Here is a 19,655-nt window from a genome sequence, read left to right as displayed (position 1 = left end):
AGCAACCAGATGCCAGTACTGCAAACTACTTCTCTCACAACTTTGTACTGTCCTGAAGAGCAAAATTAAACTAGTTCTTCAGAAAATCCATTCATTTGAATCAATCCTTTTATTTCAAGTTATAAGGACAAACGAACGAATGAGTGCAAGAATGTGTTATTCAAGAAAATATAAACTTTTTTAGGTAGGGTACATTTCTTTGCCCTCTTTCTTTCTCTCTCCTGTATATTCAATGTGACATTTTTTTGATAAAAAGAAAAATGGGATGCTTATATAAAAAATGTGATTTTTGATTTATAACTTGAAATAAATGGATTGATTCAAATGAACGGGTTTTCTGAAGAACTAGTTTAACTCTGCTCTTCAGTACAAAGTTGTGAGAGAAGTAGTTTGCAGTACTGGCATCTGGTTGTTGTTTCATAATGCTTTAAAATAAAGCCATCTTGTTTTTTTAATGCAGTCCATTTTCCTAATAGGAAATGGGTTTAAAAAAACAAAAACATAATACATTTATAAACAGTTTATAGGAACAGGCAGATGTCCAAGGGACCACGGTCTACTAAAAAAAAAACGTTTTTGTCCAAATTCACAAAGGGGGAAGGGTACAATCAATACCCAAAGACCCGTCACCTGGACAGACCATGCTATAGTCAGTTTTACTATAGATACTGGAACAACTTAACAGAGGTGGACTGGACAACTCCCCTACTCGAAAACACACCGGAACCCATGAGCATCCCGGCACTCGACATCGAGAACTTCAATAGGTGGATTACCAACTGTGCTGACGCTCTATCCCCCATGAAATGAAGCAACACAGCAAAAACCAGAAAATAAGCCAGCTGGTACATAGACCTCAAAATGACCAAATGACACTGCAAATAACTGGAATGGTAATGAAGAACCAACATAGGGGAAATGGAAAAGGAAAAAGATGCCTTCATAGTCAGTCACCCAGAGGAAGTAGTACCATCTCTTCTGAGAAACCAAGAGGAAGGCTTTAGTCGAACAAATAAATGACAGCTACAACAGCAGCAAACAAATCTTTACAGTCGTCAAAGATTTCACCACACCTAAAGCTGTCGCCGGAAACATGCGCCCACTACAAGATCTGTGCAACCATCTCTTGAAGTTCCTCAGCAAATTTGCAACCATATAAACAACTTCCCCCCGCAACCAGACCCTATTGCCCACTTAAGAAGGTTCCTACTAATAAAGGACATCAACACAGTCACCACATGGGATACCATTAGCAGAGAGGCAACCACCACAATGATGAAGACCATTCACTCTGAGAGCCTGGTGGACCACTGCCTCCATCAAGGAGCAATCACTATCAGCGTAGCCCTCACCACTATTCTCTACACCTCAATCTGTGCAGCCACCTTCTCAGAACCATGGAAACATGCAGCCGTCAACGCCCTCCTAAATAAACCCTCGGCTGACCTGACCAAACTTGCCAATTACAAACTTTCTTCCCTACCAAGCTCAACCAAGCTCGCCAAACACCAGCTTCTCAACACCACCCAGTCACTTTTCAGACCCAACCACAGTAAGGAAACCATCCTTACAGGGGCAGAAGAGGACATCCGCATTATCCTCGACAAGAGGGAACCAGAGCCCTCATTCTTCTAGACCTATCAGTTACCTTCAACAACCTTCCCCGTCCCACCCCAACAAGATCACTCCACAAAGCAGGCATCCAGGGATATGCCCTCTAATGAAACTACTCCTTCCTTAGCGGAAGAACGCAAACTGTCCATATACCCCTCTATGTCTTGGAAGTACAAGATCTTATTTGAGGAGTTCCACAGGGTGCTTTGATTAGCCCAATGCTCTTTACAATCTACATGACCCTTCTGTCCAACATCAAATGAGCTCACAACATCCTCTCTTACGCCGACAACAGGCAACTGATACTGTTCCTCTTGGACAAAAAAACAACCAACAGCAGGAACAATTTCACCCTATGCACGACAGAAGTAGCCACCTGGAGAAATCCAATTGCTTCAAATTAAACTCGGACAAGACTGAGGTGTTCGTCTTTGGGAAGAAGGCCTTGCCATGGGGACTCAGCCTGGTGGCTCATAGACCTTGGACCCATCCCCCAGCACTTGGCCACAAGTGAGAACTCTGATTTATCATAGACAACAAACTGGACAGGATCACCTAAGTCCACGCATTGGTCGCGGCCTGCTTCAACATATTAAGGATGGTTAAGAAAAAATTGACTACCTCAAAATTCTAGGAAATCAATCATCCAAGCCCTCATCACATCAGACTAGGCTATGGAAACACCATGTACACATGGATTACCAACCAGCACACAAAAAGACTGCAGACCGTCCAGAACACAGCTGCCAGCCTCCTGCGTTAAGCCCACAACACACCACTGCTTAGATGGTTCCCAAGAATGTGGGGTGGAATGTGTAGTATATTCAAGTAAAGTGAGAGGTCATTGGCAGAAGCTAAGAACATGGAAGAGGTAAGGGCTGGGAGAGCACTCTTGGGAATCAATAATATTTTGTCCATGCCCCCAGATTAGTGGTTTACTTTCATCGGGAATTTCTTGAAAAACCAACACCAAGAAGCAGGGGGCCTGAGGGGGCGACTGTCAGGAATCAACAAGGTATTGAGGATGGTTACAAGGACACCTATGAGGCATTTCTCTTCAAGCCTTTGGTGGACCAGCCTATAGCAGGTACGGCGCCATGAGTAGCAAGCTAGCCTGGGACAAGTACGGGACTTCTGGGTCATGACAGACAGCAGCAGTATTTAAGGCTCACAGACTCTTTAGTAAGCTGCCCCAGGAACCTTTGAGTTGCATTGGCTCCTTGCTTGTGGCTAGTTTGTTCACAGTTACCCATCTCCCACCTTTGTTATTTTCCCTTTTTACGGTTCCTTGATATTCTAACCTCTCTGCCTAGTACTCTGACCTTCTCTTTGGATACTCTTTGCATTGGCATATTACTGTGTTTCCTCTTTACGGTCCTTCCACCTTTTTTACCTGTTATTCTATCCTTGCTCTCCAGACTCTGTTGTGGCTTTATTTTTCTGTGATTTCCCCTATCCCCTTCACTGCTCAGACAAGCCCTAATAAATGTACTAAGTCTGGGACTGACCTGCTTTTCTCCAGCATGGCTTAGGTTCACTGTGGCCTCGCTTTCCGAAGCTGGCGAGCATGTATGTCTGTTATATTCTATTTGGAATATTATGTGCTTTTTATTTATACTAAAACGTTGCTTGCATCTTCTCTGATTAGTAGTTTGGTCAATCACTGAAGACTTTCCGAGCATACCTGTGGTGCAACCAAAGACATGCCACAAGAGAGAGCTTGCTAATGAAGACGTGGACATGCTGTTTGATGTTTTACTGGGTCTGGTACATCCTGTTTGGGAATTTAGGCAGTTTGTCATCAGAATTCTGCGCAAAACCTGACCGTTAACTCACTTGCAAGTCATACATGATAAAAAAGCAACGTGAATCTGCACCTTTTGTTCCATAAACCCATTAAACACTGGATTGTGAAAGTGCCAGGTGTTTCTGTCCAGTGTGGACCTTATATCACATTTAAACACAATTCAATAACAATCAGTCAGTATCTACACATCACTGAACTTTTACTGGTATTGTCATATTCTTCTCCTGGGCCCACTTAGGTTGACAGGCACGCCTAGAAACATAGTGAAAGCCGAAACCTTCCTTCACTGCTACGAGTTGAGTCCGGCAACGTGTATTTTGCAGCCTATGAAATAGCCTTCTCCTAAAAGGTTGTCCAGAAAAACCTAAAAAGTGCAAATCTGAACAGGTGCCTTAAGGATCAAGGGGCATATGTAGGTAATTTTTGTTTTATGATTCTCAAATTGCAATTTTTTTGGGAATCGCAATTAAAGAATCGCAAAACGAAATGTAGGTAGATGTAGCAATTTTTGTTGCGAATCCCAATCATTCCTTATTTGCGAATCGCAAATAGAGGTTCGCAAATAAGGAATACCTTCTAATTCATTCCTATGGACTAGTAGGCCCATAGGAATGAATTGGAAGACATTCTCAATTTGCGATTCTCAATTAGAGAATCGCAAATTGAGAATGCAATTTCAGGGTTTCAAGGTTGTCAATAGGACACCCTGTTGCAGCCCTGAAATTAACATGTGTGCACATGTGGCCCACATACATGCCCTAAGGGCATGTATGTGACCCACATAGCACTTTGAAAAATGCCAAAAAGAAAAATCACAATTTACCACCAACCTGAAGTTGGTGGTATTTTACGATTCCTTAAGCCACAATTCGCACAACTTGGGTGCTTCCTACATTGCATTTAAGGAATCGCAATTTGCGATTCCTTAAATGCGATTGCAAAATAAGGAATCACACATTTTGCGATTCCTTATTTTGCATGTGGGTTTTTGTGTGCTACATAGCACACTGCCCTAATTGCGATCGCAAATGCTGAAATTCTGCGAATTTCCGCATATGCGATCACAAATGGGCTACCTACATATGGCCCCAAGTCTCTATCTTCTTGAAGATCATTTACATAGATTCTACATATAACCGAAACAATGTGCTCATCTCAAGTTCTTTGTGCATGATCTTCCTTAGGGAGCTTCTTATTACATATTTACAAAATGCTGTCAAACAAGTGGGATTTCCATGCAGGAAATTTGAGTAACTTTTGTGACTGTTGTACATCATTTGAAGTTGCTTTCACAGATGGGCCAAATGTGATTATTTAGCATCAAAGAATTTCCATGAACTATAATTGTTCACATTGGATTTTAATCCAAAACTACAGGCACAGTGTGCTAACTTGATGGTCTATGTAAAGACATATGTTTCTCTTAGTAGAGCTGAACCTAAATTGATATGATTCAAACATGACAAATAGGACACAGTTTCTCTGACTCTGTATATATTTCTTTGCCTTGCAGCTCGAAAGAACCTGAATGTAATATCAAAGCAGCAACGCCTGGACATGCTCAATAACATAGTCATGGCTTTGGTTTTCATCACTGTTGTCCTGAACATCTTCATCACAGCCTTTGGTGTGCAGAAAAGTGGTCTTTATCCTGTGGGGCCTACTCGGAGACCTTACGGAACTCCAGGTCGTACTTAGGTAAGCCCAAAAAAAGGTAATGCTGGGAATTCACTCAACACTTAAGGGCAGATGAGGCTCTTTGTTTATCCCTTTAATTATTATCAGTGCACATACTGATATCAATAGAGATGCCAAGTGGGCCAATATATTGTGATAAGCGGTCAAGTAGTTCTAGGCCTTAAGGAAAAAGCACTTCTTCTGGAAAATTAAGTTACATTATTTTCCCTATTATATGCATGGTTCTTCACATGCTAACAAAACTAGGACTGGCTGAATTTTTCACCAATAATTGCACCCCTACCCCGAAGCGAGTGTGCTTTAGCAGTCACTAGAATGACATTGGTCAGAACTGCAGGGGTTTTGTGATTACAGACAAGAACATGTGTGAATTTAACTAAAATGTGTACTATGACAGGCACGCAGACCTTTTAACCAAGGATGATCACATTTGCAAAATGCTGCCATTCCAAATGAATACAATGGAAATTATTGAGGCTCAAGCTAAATTCAAGTTCTATGACTCAGAGTTATGTATAAAATTGTATAATATTTGTGGCCCCAAACAGAAGGGAAGTACACAAGCTTGGAGAATGGTTGTCTTCCATTGTGGTAGATACATAGCTGTCTCTTAAGAGAAGACTAACAGCCTGATTCATCATACTCCCGTTTTGCGAGCCCCTAATAGCGATTCATAGCGAATCGCTATTAAGGACTCGCAAAACATGATTCATGTAGGAATATGCAAAAAAATGCGATTCCTACTAATTCCTTATTTGCGATTAGCAAATTGCTAATCGCAAATAAGGAATAACTCCCAATTCATTCCTATGGGCCAAAAGGCCCATAGGAATGAATGGGGAGTATTCCTTATTTGCGATTAGCAATTAGCTAATCGCAAATAAGATAGCGATTGAAAGGGTGCCAGGGGTGTCCAAAGGACACCCTGTAGCACCCCTTAAATGCTAATATGAACAGGGGTTGCGCACACACATGTCCAAAGGACATGTGTGTGTGCAACATGCAACTCGGAAAAATGCTTTTAAAAGCATTTTTCTGAGTTTTCGCTATTTACCACGAGGTTTGACCTCGCAGTAAATAGCGGCCCGAAATTGTGAATTCGCAATTTTTAAATGGATGATGAATTGCATTTAAGGAATCTCAAATAGAGATTCCTTAAATTTAATCCATCGCTAATTTGCGAAAACGCAATTACCGATTTTTGCATTTGGGATGATGAATCCCAAATGCAAAATTCTCACTCGCAAAGGGCCAGATTCTCAGAATCTGGCCCTTTGCGAGCCGAATTCAGCTTCATGAATTAGGCTGTTTGTGTAGATCTCAGAAGCTTGAGTCGGTGTAGTTGCTGATGGTTTTCCTCCTCAAAACATCAGATAGTAAGGTCAAAATATTTACTAGTTTACAGTCTAATATACACATATGACCAAATCGGGCAGCATTATGGGTCTTCTAAATTAGTAGGTTGAGAAAAGGATATTAATCTGTGGGATTAGGGAGGTGCCGCCATGCATGAGGTATGGCTCGAAGAACTGTTTCCTGTCATGAATTAAATAAGATAGAGACGTCTTGCAGAAACATTTCAATGGGAAACATATTACAAAAGCATTTTGCCTGTTTGCTGCTCATATAATACTGAATGGAGCAAACAAATTTTGCTGCGTGTATTACATAAAAAAATTCCAACAGTGCAAATCCGTGAAAATTACAAGTGGAGCCATTACTAAACATTTATAACATCACTCAGGGCCTCCCTTAACGTTGCTGCCAGACTTGTCTCTGGAACAAAAATAGATAATCACACATCCCCGGCTCTAAAAGCACTGAATTGGCTCCCTTATGAGGCAAGTATACAGCTAAAGATTGCATGCATAACTCATAAAGCCCTATATTTCAAGACCCCCAGATATTTGGCACAAAAGCTAGAATTATCGGGGGGGGATGCAGTTCCTGACGAAACATGAGCTCCCTGCTACGGAAAACTCAGATTTTCCGCAAAAAAGAAGACGTGCTACAGAGCCTTCTCGGTTATCGTTTCGAAGATTTTGATCTCTCTGCCTCTTGATGTCTGCCTAATCTTGTCTACAGCCTCCGTCAAAAAAGAAGTGAAAACACTTCTGATTAACACGTTTTTGCCCTAAGATCATCACCTTATGTTTTACCGATAACACCTTCTGGTTTATTGACTGTATACCTGCCTACTATTATTGTATGGTTTGTGACTACTACATTGACAACTCTCAATAGTTAAACTTACTATTCTTCGTTCATATATGTGACGAGTTTCTGTTGTCATACCCATATCCTGCCTTCCTCTCATGTAAAGCGCTCTGATACCCAATAGGGTCATGTTCGCGCTATATAAAACTTTATAAAATAAATAAATAAAAATAAATCTATTTGTGCAAACGTCATTTTACGTTGGTTTTAGAGATTTTATCAAAAAAAGTCTAGTCCATGCACAAATTACAAAAACCAGAAAAGCGGCACACAGTTAACACTGCTTTTGCCATTAAATAGATATAATGAACAGACTTAGGGGCACATTTATCAAGAAATCATGCAGTGCAGCATACCACCTTGCTGCGCTGTGTGAAAGGGAAAGGGCAGGAAATTCCTGTCTTTTCCCTGCACTGGCACACAATGTGCTTGCCTAGCGCCAATGCACCATGGTTGGATACCACCAAGAAGGGTGTGATAGGTCAAACCAAAAAGGCGGGGTAATGCCACACTAGCTTAAATCAGCAGGAAAATCACGAAGTTGGCTTTAACATCGCAGCAAGAGGACAAATAGTTTTGAAAGGGATCGTTTTGGAATAAAGCTGCTAAGGTACGAGATGAAGTAGATTTAATCAGGGGTATAACCATGGGTGAGGAGTTTGTTTGGTGAAAGTGAGGGTGAAGATTAGGGGACTGTTCACGCATGAAATGGAAGGTTAACAATTGGTAGAACTGAGAGTTTTTCAGGCATACTGGAGTTCCGCTTTTAGGGGGGAAAGTGCTGTATAATGACAGGGCATGGACTCGTTAGTATAACAAATGCATACAGTTTGTAATAGTGGTTCAAAAAATCGAATCCGAACAGCAAAGTTATTTTATTTGTAGAAAACCCCTAAAGAAGTGCTTATAAACAGCCCGAAATGCATTGGGTGTAATGAGATCTGCAACTAAGAATATTTTATGTTTTTTCCACGTGCCCGGAAAAAGACTTGGATTAGCATATCCGTGGCATGAGAAGCAGTTAAAGACATACTCATCTCACATGTGTGAAAACAATAAATAAATAAATGAACTGTTTCAAAAGTTTGGGAGTACATGGATTAAATGTGGCTAATCATGGAAGAGTTCAAAAAGTGTGAAAACCACCACAGTAGCTGTGCGCCTGGTACAGGAGTGAAACTTCGCTCCATTTCTAATGTCTTTACTACTATCGTGAAACCAGGGTAGATCCCTAGATCCTGGAAGCACGCAAATCAACAAACAGTTGGCATAAAAGCAAAAAATAAGTTAGTTAAAGAAAGGTGTGCAGGGCAAACTTTGTGTAATGAAATCTGGGAATATACCAAAAACCATGGTGGAAGCTGGGGAACACCAACACTTCCCCCATGGAATGCCTCCCGGGTGTAGAGTAATGCAACGCAGTGCTCAAAATTTATCAAGCCACTCAGTTGTGTTGCCCATGCGCCCTGTTAAGTTGCACAAAGGCAATGCAACTGCTTGATAAATATACCCCTTACTTTGTATCAACAAGGTCCCTCACTTTGCTTGTAAAAAAAAAGTGGAAAATTTGCACTGTCTCCAGGGCTTTATGTGGGCCTGGTCTCACCGGTGCTAAGCACAGGCAGTTTTTACAGGGGGCCTTGAAATCGGTCTGTATCGGGCTCTGTTTTGTGCCCTTGCACAGGCAGTTTTTTTTCCGTACTACAGTGACAGCAGGCACATTGATGTGCACGTGCTCACACTGCTCACTTCTCACTAGTGGAGAAGTTACGGCATGACATCATGCCAGGTGAGCGTTTTAGGTGAAGGGAAATCCTCTAAAGAGAGTCATTTTCTCTCTGGATTTCTCTTCTCATTTTGAAACTCAGGAGCAGCAACATTGTTGTGGTGTCACCAGGGCTTTAAGTGGAAGCTTTTTCAATATTATATACAAGCCATAGTTGCTGCTTATTTATCTTATGCAACTAACAACCATTGGCAAGGCCAAAAGTCCTGAGTTGTTGTAGGCATGATGTTACTTGTTGTATCATATATCTGGATGCAATGACAGAAACAGCAAAATACAGGTCGGGCGGCACACTATGATAAGCACAGAATTTTAGCTTTCGTGTTTTAAGCCACGCCCTTAATTATATTGCCCATGCCTCTATGAGAGACCCCCCAGTTTTTTTTTCATCCCACTTAAAGCCCAGACTGTCTCCATTTGTTTTTGTGTAAATTGAGAAGGAAAAAATGTGCAATCAGTTTGTGTCATGCATTTCCAGGTGGTAATACAGCAAAAGTGGGTCTAAATGTGCACGTCTTGATTTTTTGCACCAATGCAAACATTCTGTAATCTGGTCCATAGGACAAGCAGTGCTTAATTTAAGCCAGCGGGGGCCATAGGGATTTATTTTTCCTCATTAGATATTATCTGCGTGCAGGAGAGAGAAACCCACACAAACAGGAAAGAGCGTGGAAGAGAAAGATGAAAAATCAGAAACAAAGGAAGAAAGCAGGAACGTGCAAGAGTAAGGTAAAGGACAGGGAGGGTCTGGTAGTGGAATAAAGAGGCTCAAGAAGGTTACGCGGAGTTCTGCAAACGGCAGAGTGAGTTAGGTTTCTCCGTTTGTGCTGATTTTCAGCGCCGGGTTTTTGCCCAGTGCGAACAGCTCCATGTGCAGCGCAAGAGGGTGCTGCTTCTCTCTGCCGCTCGAGTAGATGTTCTACTTGAACAGCAGCTTCCTCAACGTGAACGGAAGGTTTCTCAGCGCAAGCACTGGCCGCCATCCACGACCGCCCATTTTGAGAAATCTCGCCAGGAGGTGGTCTGGAGTAAGATTTTCCATGCTCGCCAACTTAACGTTGGCAAGAGAGGGAAGAAACTCAGCTCCACTCTTTCGGAACTCCATGCACTATGCAGAGCACGGGGTGGGGTAAACTCCACAATCTCTGCCAGCAGAGCGGAATGTCACACCCAGGCCTGGGCTTGAGGTAAATTCAACACAACACAGACTTGGCATTCGATGTTTAATAGCACTGAAAGAGCAGAGCTTTGCAAAACTGGCACTCCTTTTTACAAATTAAGAACTGCTGACATGATGGCCATGTATACAGAGAATGTTTATTTGCATCTGACTCTTAAAAAAAACTGTAGTGATCCACGCAGAGAGCTTTGAAAACGTTTTCAAGTCTCCCAGTGTCTGTCACAAGCGACTCCTCCCAGTGTGTGTAACAAGCGCATTTGAAATATGCAGTGTCTAATGGTCATTAGTGGCTGGTGCATGTCTGTCTCCTGAGCATGTTTTACATGGTTTGTAGAGGCGTCAGTCACTGATCCATGCCCTGTTTTCATTCCTTTACAGCCTCAGAAGAAAGACTTCCCACCCGCGCCACACCCAGGGATCCGGCCGAGATGAACGTCCCCTCTGCAGCAAGCAGCATAGTTCCTGCGTTCCTGTGCTTTTAAAGCTAATGCGTTTCATTTCATCACGATCCAAGCTTGTCTTTATCTTTGAAGTGCTCTGTTCTCGCTCGTCTAATTCATCATGGAGTTTAGGAATCCATGCAGCTAAGGCTTGCTAAAGGAAAGCAATGTGATCAACCCCGCCAGACCTCAAGCATAAGAGGGGCCTCTGAATTCCCTGGCGACTATCGAATTTTTCTTGTGAGCTGTTTCCACACACTGAAAAAGGGCCGCTAGGTGGCGCCTTTAGGTATTAGGGCAGATGTACGACCAGTTTTTGCGTGCGCAAGCGGGTTAGCAACCTGTTTGCACACGCAAAAACCTACATGGCCATGTACAAACACTATTTTGCGACTTGCAAAAAATTGCGACTTGCAAAATAGCGTTTTGTGACTCGCTATTAAGAAGCAGTGGCAAAACACTCGCAATTCACCCCCCTCTTCACGAGGGTGGTAATGGAGTTGCAAATGGGAAAGGGTCCCCAGGGGACCCCTTCCCGTTTGTGACTGGCTCTAAAAAAATTTTTTAAAGGCAGGTAGTGGTCCCAGGGACCACTACCTGCCCTTAAAACATGAAACAAAAAACTTTTTTTTTTAAAAATGCATCCTGTTTTCCTTTAAGGAAAACGGGCTGCATTTAAAAAAAAACTGCTTTATTGACAAGCAGTCCCAGACATGAAGGTCTGCTGAGCCAGCAGGCCACCATCCCTGGGAGGGCCAGCCATTCCCAATGGGGTCGCAAATTGCGAGTGGCTGATTAATATTCATGAGCCTTGCATTTTGCGACCCCATTGAGAATCGCAATCAGTGTCTCTGACAATGTTGTACATTCCAAATTGCGACTCGCTATTGAGCGCAAATTGCGAGTTGCAATTTGGAATGGTCGTACATCTGGCCCTTACTTCCATTTGGAAGCTTTGGTGTTCCGCCTGCCCCCACCCAATCGAACTATTTCATCGAGGTCTTGCAGCAATCCAAGGCACTGAAAAAGTATGGGAAATGGGGTCCTAAGAGGAATGGGGTGGTTCAGTGAGCATAGGGGCGGGGTCAAAGGCATGTGTAAAAACACTAAACATCTTGTAACTGTTATTGCATATAAATTAATACACACCTTAAATAAAAATAAATAAATGCTAGTTAGACCAATCAGTGGGAAATGCATTATTTTATGTTATTTAGATCCACAAGGATTTTGTGATTTGCAAAAAGCAAGAAAATAGAAAAATTGGGGCTTTGGCAAACATCTGCGCTTTTTACAAAAGCACCCACAAAATCTTTAGTAACAACTTGGAAACTGTTTGACCCTCCTTTTATTGACCCTGTGCTGCTGATGCTGCAGGGTGCTCCTACATTAGCCCATCCTTTCATTAAAATGAGAAGAGTGTGCAGGTGGCGTTAACGACGCCTCCTTCTCTCAATGTATGTCATGCTGGGGTGAAACGTATCTGCATGGTGCCATAGAGAACTCAGATTGTATTCTGCACTCTCTCTGGCCTCAGACATCTCCTTTCACAGCTCACTTTTGCTGGCTTGCACATTTTGTGCCAATTGTAAAAATACTGTAAATGTTGCTCTTTTTGGCTGCAACTTTCTTGTTTTGTGGCTGCAACAGGTTGCAATATCCTGGGGAGCGGTCTGCTTATGAAACCTCTCTTAGTTAATGTGATGCCACAGACTTGAATCCTGGTTGGAGCAGTTGAAAATAGTGATAGTCTTTGCATCACTCACAGTATAATATAGACTGACATAGAATGTGCACAATGATTTATGTTGAAGATAAAAAAAAAGTGCTTCCAATACATAGTTTTCAGTAATATGCAGATTGTACCTAATGCAGACATTGTAACTATCCATGAAAAGTGGGAACTAAACAGCTCAGCGGATAACACCTTTACAATAACTCTCAAAAAGTATAAATAATAAATAAATATGAATAAAATAAAAATTTTCATCAAGAAGCTTCCAGTGACTCCAGCAATTAAACCCATTAACGCTTCCAACCCGCATTTACAATTACAGATTAACAAACTGCACACATTTACATTTCTTTCAGGCAGCAAGCACCCTGGCAAGAGGGCTTGTTTCGTGTTTAGCTGTCTGTCCCTCCCTCGGCTTCACAGCACAGGAGACCGCCTCCCTTCCACTTCAGCTGTGGCATCTCGGCTGTCGGCATTAACTGTCAGACGATAGTTATCTTTTAACAAAGAGAAGGGGAACTTCTTGTTAAATTAAAAACGTCTGGTCTGTTGTGCCCCACAGAACCCACCCACTCCAGCTTCTGGTGCCTATCACCTCCTGCAGCATCCAGGAACATTTTACGTATGTGCAAAGGCATGCTCGTATCTTTGCACTGACAAGCCTATTACAAGGAATCTTAAAACACACTTTCCCTAAATATTCCTGGACCAGAGTTTGAAGAGTAAATTGCCCGTTCTATAATATTTTGACTCTTTTTTATGCCTGTCCTCCAACTTTCAGGCAAAGCTTAGAAACACGGCTACGGGCGGCACATGCATGTGGACCTAGCATCCATTCGTACGAACGCCTACCCTGGTTCCAAGCAAAAGATATGACTTGGATCTCTTGTTTAGGTTCACAAATTCCTTACCGTTTGGACTGCTCAGCTACAGATATGGAGGAAAAAACTCCTGGGACCGTTCTGCAAACATTTTGTTGTATCAAAAAGAAAGGATGCAGCAGGGTCTAGAGTATCCCTTCCTCCTGTGTGTGGATGAGCAGGTCAATAAAGAGGCCCTTTCAAATGTGATTTAATTACAGACTTTTAATTATATTTAAACTCATTCAAAGGTTAAGTGTACGCAGGCCAAGCAGGTGCTGTGTTCTTTACATCCTTCTGCAACTCATGCACGGTCAGGTCAGCAACCTACAAGCGCTTTGTCTCTCACTCTGGCATGTGCAGGGTGCCATTGGGCTAGGGTCCGAGCCACATCCATTCTAGGACCAGCCTGACTTGTGCTCATCCATCCTTGGGAGCTTGACTGAGGCTTGGAGAGATAGCCCCGGCTCAAAATTGTGGCTTTCTGCAGCCTGGCAGGAGTAGGTGAAATCTGTGCCTTTTGCAGGTTGTGTAGTTTCGTCCTAGTTCGTGGATTGCATTTGTTTAGCAGTAGCAATGTAGCAGCAGCATTTCTTTTAAAAAAAATGCATGATGCTGCTCATGAAACCGATTCCAATTCTTGCTCTTTTGGTATCCTTTTACTCAGTCACACCATCTCTGCCTGGTGCCTGCTGCCTGTGTCACACGGAGACTTATCTGATTACCTCTCTCTTATTTTAATACATTTAAACAGCATCCCACTGCCCCTATGGCTAGGTTGGGGCTGTGTAGCTGCCTATGTGTTTCAGTCGTCACTACAGTTATAATTTGTGTGGCTGTCTCTCGTGCATCACACGGCTAGGCGCTGCATCACATAACACAATCACCACAACTTGGTGTTCCTCAGTCATGACATGTAAACACTTTCCACTCAGACTCACACCAAAAACAACATCCTTCCAACAGAGCTGGCCTTGCTGAGAGAGCGCCCTGGGCGTAACCAAATCTGGTTCCCCTCCCCTTATCCTCTGTAGTTTTCCCTGTATTGAACATTTGGAAGGAGTAGAAGAAATGTGACGGGGTCCAAGCTAAGGAGCACCATAGAAGAAAAACACACAAAGACCAGCCCACACGGGCACAACCAACCTTCAGAAAAAGTGTTTAAACACACATTTCTGTGGACATAAGTGGGTGGAAGACTGCTGCCGGGAGCTCCAGCGCTCCACTGGAGGGCGGCGCCCTGGGCGTGGGCCCAGCTCGCACGTTAAAAATCGTCCTTGGTTCCAACTACACTCCTCACACATTGTAGGTTGCTATCCGTGTGTGTGCTTCCCCATATAAGGGGTGCTAAGCACCATACAAACGCTAAAATACAACACTGTCTCTTGAACTTTAGTGAGACTGTAGTAGGCGTCCAGGAGAGGGTGAATGTTGAAGGTCATGCCACATGTGCCCTAAAGCCCAGTATTGTGCAACCTAAGCACTGCTGCCTTTCTAAAGTTTCAGAATATTTCAGATGAATACCACCACCATTGAATGTAAACTGAGGCTCTTAATCCGAGCACATGATAGGAACAAACATTTTAAGTAGGTGAAAAAGGCTTTAATTGTACTTGAAGTAATGCACATGGGGCTAAAGACATTCTGATATCAGTTGAAATTGCCAAAAGTGGGGCCCAACAAAATATTGTTTGATGTGACATCATCTGGGGGTTACTTGCATTATTGTCATACTGTGTGAATTACGTGTAATCTTACATTCTGTTCTGTTCACTACTGATCTTGCGTTGCCGGACTTATTTTCATCCTATGCCATGTTATGCTATGTCACGTTAAATTACGCTATGTTGAGTTACACAAAGCTTTGTTATGCTATACTATATTGTGTTCTTTTAATGCACCTGACTGGCCAACTAACTATATTTCTACAAGGTATGGATTTTCTAAACTATTTTTTTTGTTAGATGGTCTAAGTTGGTAGAAGAAGGGTATCAGGTTTATAGTGCTTAATCTTCATTTTAGGAGCTCCAAAAATAAAAAATATAATATTTGACTAAAGAATCTGTGGCAATGATTATTTTTACCGAAGGCACTGTTGGGTCTGCAGAGCGTCCAAGGGACATTGGACTTCAGTGACAATAAACAGACGTCAGCTGCCGGTTTGGCGCCTTCTTGTGCCCCCCTACTCTAAATGATTGATCAACTACATTTGCACCACGCACTACCAAAAACAGCTTCACATTGTTGAGATTGCCTTATGTGAGATAAGGATGAGGTGAGCAATACAGCACTGGCTAAGCATCCAAATTAAAACAAACTATTGCCCAGAATCTAGAGTTTTTTAGGCAAAAGGACTAAAAACTTTTTTTTAAAATATACTGAAAATATAAATATACTGTTCTGAGTCACATATAAAGTAATAATAAACACCTCAAGGTCAAACTTACATACACCCTGATACACCGTTGTCACAGCTCATTTTGATTTGAATTTAAGAGTCTTTGCGAGATATGTGAGGGTCTCATAGAATGTCAAGGAATAGCTCCTCTTCCCAGGATGTGGTAGACTCGGCCATGGATGTTATGCTATGTTATTAAGGTTTTTATTGAGCGCACTATCACCGATTTGTTTCTTGGCGCTAAAGTCAACAGTAACATAAGCGTGGATGAGGAGTGGAGAGTTATTAAAGTGCTTGTGAAGAGCCAGGTCTTCAAGGCTTTCCGGAAGGAGAGAAGGTCTTGGCAGTTTCGAATCTCCAGAGGGAAGGTGTTCCATAGGCGAGGGGCAAGTGTTGCGAACCTACGGCCTCCAGCGCGGTAAGTTTGAAAGGAGGCATCAGCAGGAGGCTCTGATGGAGTGAGCATAGGTTTCGCGATGGTGTGTATCTGATGATTAGTTGGTCAATGAATTTAGGGCTTTTACAATACAGAGATTTGAATATCAGACAGCCAGTTTTAAAGGCACAACGCTGAGTGACTGGGAGCCAGTGCAATTTCCTAAGTAGGGGAGTGGCTGCCTGCCACCTTGGCTGATTTAGAATTAGCCTAGCGGCATAGTTCTGTACCATCTGGAGACATTTAGATAAGTAGTTAGGAAGACCTACATAAATGGCATTCGCGTAATCCAAATGGATTCAGAGGTACCATTCCTGCCTTGCAGGCAGCCGAGCAAGGGTTTTCCTTCAGAAGGTATTTTTCTATGTGAGGGATGTGCCTGGCAAAAGCTTGTTTGGGTTTGCTTGAAAGTATGAGAACCATGAACATCAATTCACTAGAATGCCAGGGATTGCAGAAGTGACATCACACACCCTTTACTTTAATTGCATCAAAGGAAGTGACATCAGATGACCTTTGACCCTGAATCTTATGACCTTTGACCTACAAAGTGAAGACTTAAGACCCCCAATTACGATGACACTTGCCCTGAGTGGTAGGGAGTGAAGTGAGTGAGCCCAACTTCTTCCAAAATAGGGGTTGTGGGGGTTCTCCCCACCCAAGAAAATTTTGAAAAGAATATAGCCAATAGTGCATGTTAAAACATAATTTCCACATACATTTACAAAACGATAAACCCTGGCAGAGCACTCATTAAATATTCAAATCTTTGATGGTGAACCAGGCCAATGAAACCAGATGCCTATATGAGCTGATGATATATATTTCAAAATAAGCTGAATGTGCCCACATATGCCAAAGTTATCATTAGGGCTGGCACTTTGCCATGGGTGCTTCTAAGGCCACAAATTCCATAAAATATGACGGTACCAGATTTTTGTCATTAGTGCCATCCATCTAGTATAGATGGTCCTTGTGCCAAAAATAATCTTTAATATGTCTGAGCCCACATTTTGTCATTTGCCCCACCTTCCTTTGTATCACAGTTCCACCGTTGTCCTCCCTTATGCAAAGAATAACCCCCTTATATGCCAGCACCAGCACATTGCCATTGGGGCCACCATGCCAAGAACTTTCTGAAGTGTCTCAGGACTTGCATTTTCCCACACATGCCTTTATGTGAAGAAGTACCATCAGAATGCCAGCAGCAGCATGTTGTCATGGGTGTTCTCATAAGCCAAGTATTACCTCTAGTATGTCAGAGCCAATATTTAGTCGCAGGTGCCTGTCATGGCAAGAACTGCCTCCAGGATGCAAGCACTAGCCTTTTTTCATGAGCACAGAATTATCTTCAATTGCCTGGACTTACTACAGACTTGCAAGAATAACACACTCTCAGTCACATTCACATTCATTCACTGGCCCTCATTCTCGCTAGCGCACACCCACTTTTAGTCTCACTCACTCTTAGCCTGACTCAATCATACTTTCTCATTCTCTGGCTCTTACCCTCACTCACTCAGGTTCACTCCTTCCTATTCTCTCTCACAGTTACACTCAATCATTGTCACTCTTTCACATTCTCTAACACTCCTTACAATCATTCTTATTTATTTTCACTTCTTTATTCTCAATCACTTCTAGTCATTCTTTTGCTCACTCCCTCGTTATCATTCACTTGACTGATTCACACTCAATTACGGATACTCAGTCTCACTCATTTTCACTCACTACCTGTCACTCACTATCACACACACGCTTACACACAGACACATGCTCACACATACAGACACTCTTTCTTACACAAACACACTCTCACCTGCACGCATGGAATAGCATTTTGTTTTACTTGCCTAAGCTGTCAACAAATGTCTGTTCTAGTTCCCCATTTGAAATACATTAATAGTGAATACTATTTCATTCATTATTAGTATAAAATAATAGACAGAAAACAGGGAGAGTGGTGCCATCTTTGAGGCTAAGGGTTTGGAAAGGAGTGCCAGCGGTCGCACTGGGCAAGCTAGGGGCCCCTGTGACCCCTTGAGATCCTTCCTCCAGGGGTGCATTCATCTTCCTCCTCTCTGCTCTTACTGTCTGTCCTGTTTGTCTCTTCATTCCATGTCTCTCTCAAATGTATCCTCCTTCCTCTGTCTCACTCCTCCTGAGCTCTCTTAGACCAGCCTCTCTCTATCCCTTCTCTTACACCTGTCTCCTACTACCCCTCTCAGTCAGTCTTATTCTCACCTGCCTCATTCTCATCTAGCGCTCCTTCTCTAAGGTGTCACTTTTTTCACCTGTCTCACTCTCTGATCTTTCTTTTGAGGCGGTCTTCTTATATATCTCTATGTCACACCTGCTTCCTCTTCTACTTCTGTCTCACTCAACTGTGTCTTTCTCATCTGAATGCATGTTACATCTCTCTCTTGTCTTTCCCTCACTGGGTTCTGCAGTCTCTTTTGAGCTGTCTCTGTCTTCATCACCTACCTTATTCCACCGATGTCTTCCAAAATCGATCTCAGCTGTTTTTATCTCTCTTTTACACTCTTTCTCACCCTCTCACTCTCACATCCACTTACAAACCTTTGTCTCTCTGTGCCTCACCTGTCTACCTGATGAGTTTTCTTTTTAAAAAAAATATTTTTATTGGTATATATTTAACATAAAACATCGGGGTAATTGCGGTAGTTCTCTTACGCGGGGTTTCTACACATAACATAGGGTGACCAAGATTCCAGGAGCATTTTAATCTTACCTAAGGTTAGTTTCTCGATGTGCTATACCCAACTTTTGCTCTCTCTACTTTCCCTGGTCTTCTCTCGTCTCTGCCGTATCGTATTTTCCTCTCCACTGTCAATATCCAGGGACAGCCAAATTTACATTGAGGGGCTTTTTTGCTGGGTCCCTTCAAGCAACAATAAATTAATTATATTGTGAGTTTATTTTTTTTATTTTTTTGAGCACACGGTGCAGCCATTTTCATTTTTTGCAAGACAGTTTCGGCCAGAGCCACCAGAATATGAATAAAGGCACCATTGTTTCTTTGCAGGGTTGTTTATTGTAGCCTAACACCCGATCACTGCAGGATAAATAAAAAGCTCACGAGACTTTGTGATCCCAGCAATTCTTTAACAGGCTCGGAGGAAAGGGGTCGCAGAAACACTCCCAGGGGTCGCAGTTGCAACCCCTGGCGACACCTAAATGGCATCCAATCTGAGAACATTTGAAGGGAGCAGTGAGGCTGGGTGTTATAATAAAAAGCTCTGTGTGTGAGCTTGTGTGGGATTAGGAACAAAACATTTTTTAGTAACCCTTGGGGAAAAAAATCCTCTATGTTAATTTTTATAATTCAATAGAAGGTTCACAAGGTAGTGAAAATATCCTTGTGTTGACTGATTTTTTAAATGACTATAAAAAGAGTCAATCTACATTTGTTCATTATATACTTTTAGGTGATTTTAATACACATTTATGTGAACTGAATTGT

At 42.4% G+C, this 19,655-nt stretch overlaps 1 protein-coding gene across 2 annotated transcripts in view; it reads left to right on the top strand.

Moving 5' to 3' along the window:
• Positions 1-15,388, top strand: part of NINJ2 (ninjurin 2) — a 545,550-nt gene extending 530,162 nt beyond the window's left edge. The window contains exons 3-4 of one of the 2 annotated variants that reach the window (XM_086952838.1): positions 4,935-5,119; positions 10,681-15,388. In XM_086952838.1, the coding sequence (XP_086808964.1) occupies positions 4,935-5,119 (185 nt within the window). In that variant the 3' untranslated portion in view covers positions 10,681-15,388. The remainder of the gene's footprint in view (positions 1-4,934; positions 5,120-10,680) is intronic. The other variant, XM_086952837.1, reaches the window with a different exon arrangement.
• The last annotated feature ends 4,267 nt before the right edge of the window (positions 15,389-19,655 follow it).

Source organism: Lissotriton vulgaris, chromosome 1_2 (assembly GCF_964263255.1).
Source record: "Lissotriton vulgaris chromosome 1_2, aLisVul1.2, whole genome shotgun sequence".
NCBI lineage: Eukaryota > Metazoa > Chordata > Amphibia > Caudata > Salamandridae > Lissotriton > Lissotriton vulgaris.
This window is presented reverse-complemented; position numbering and strand designations above follow the sequence as displayed.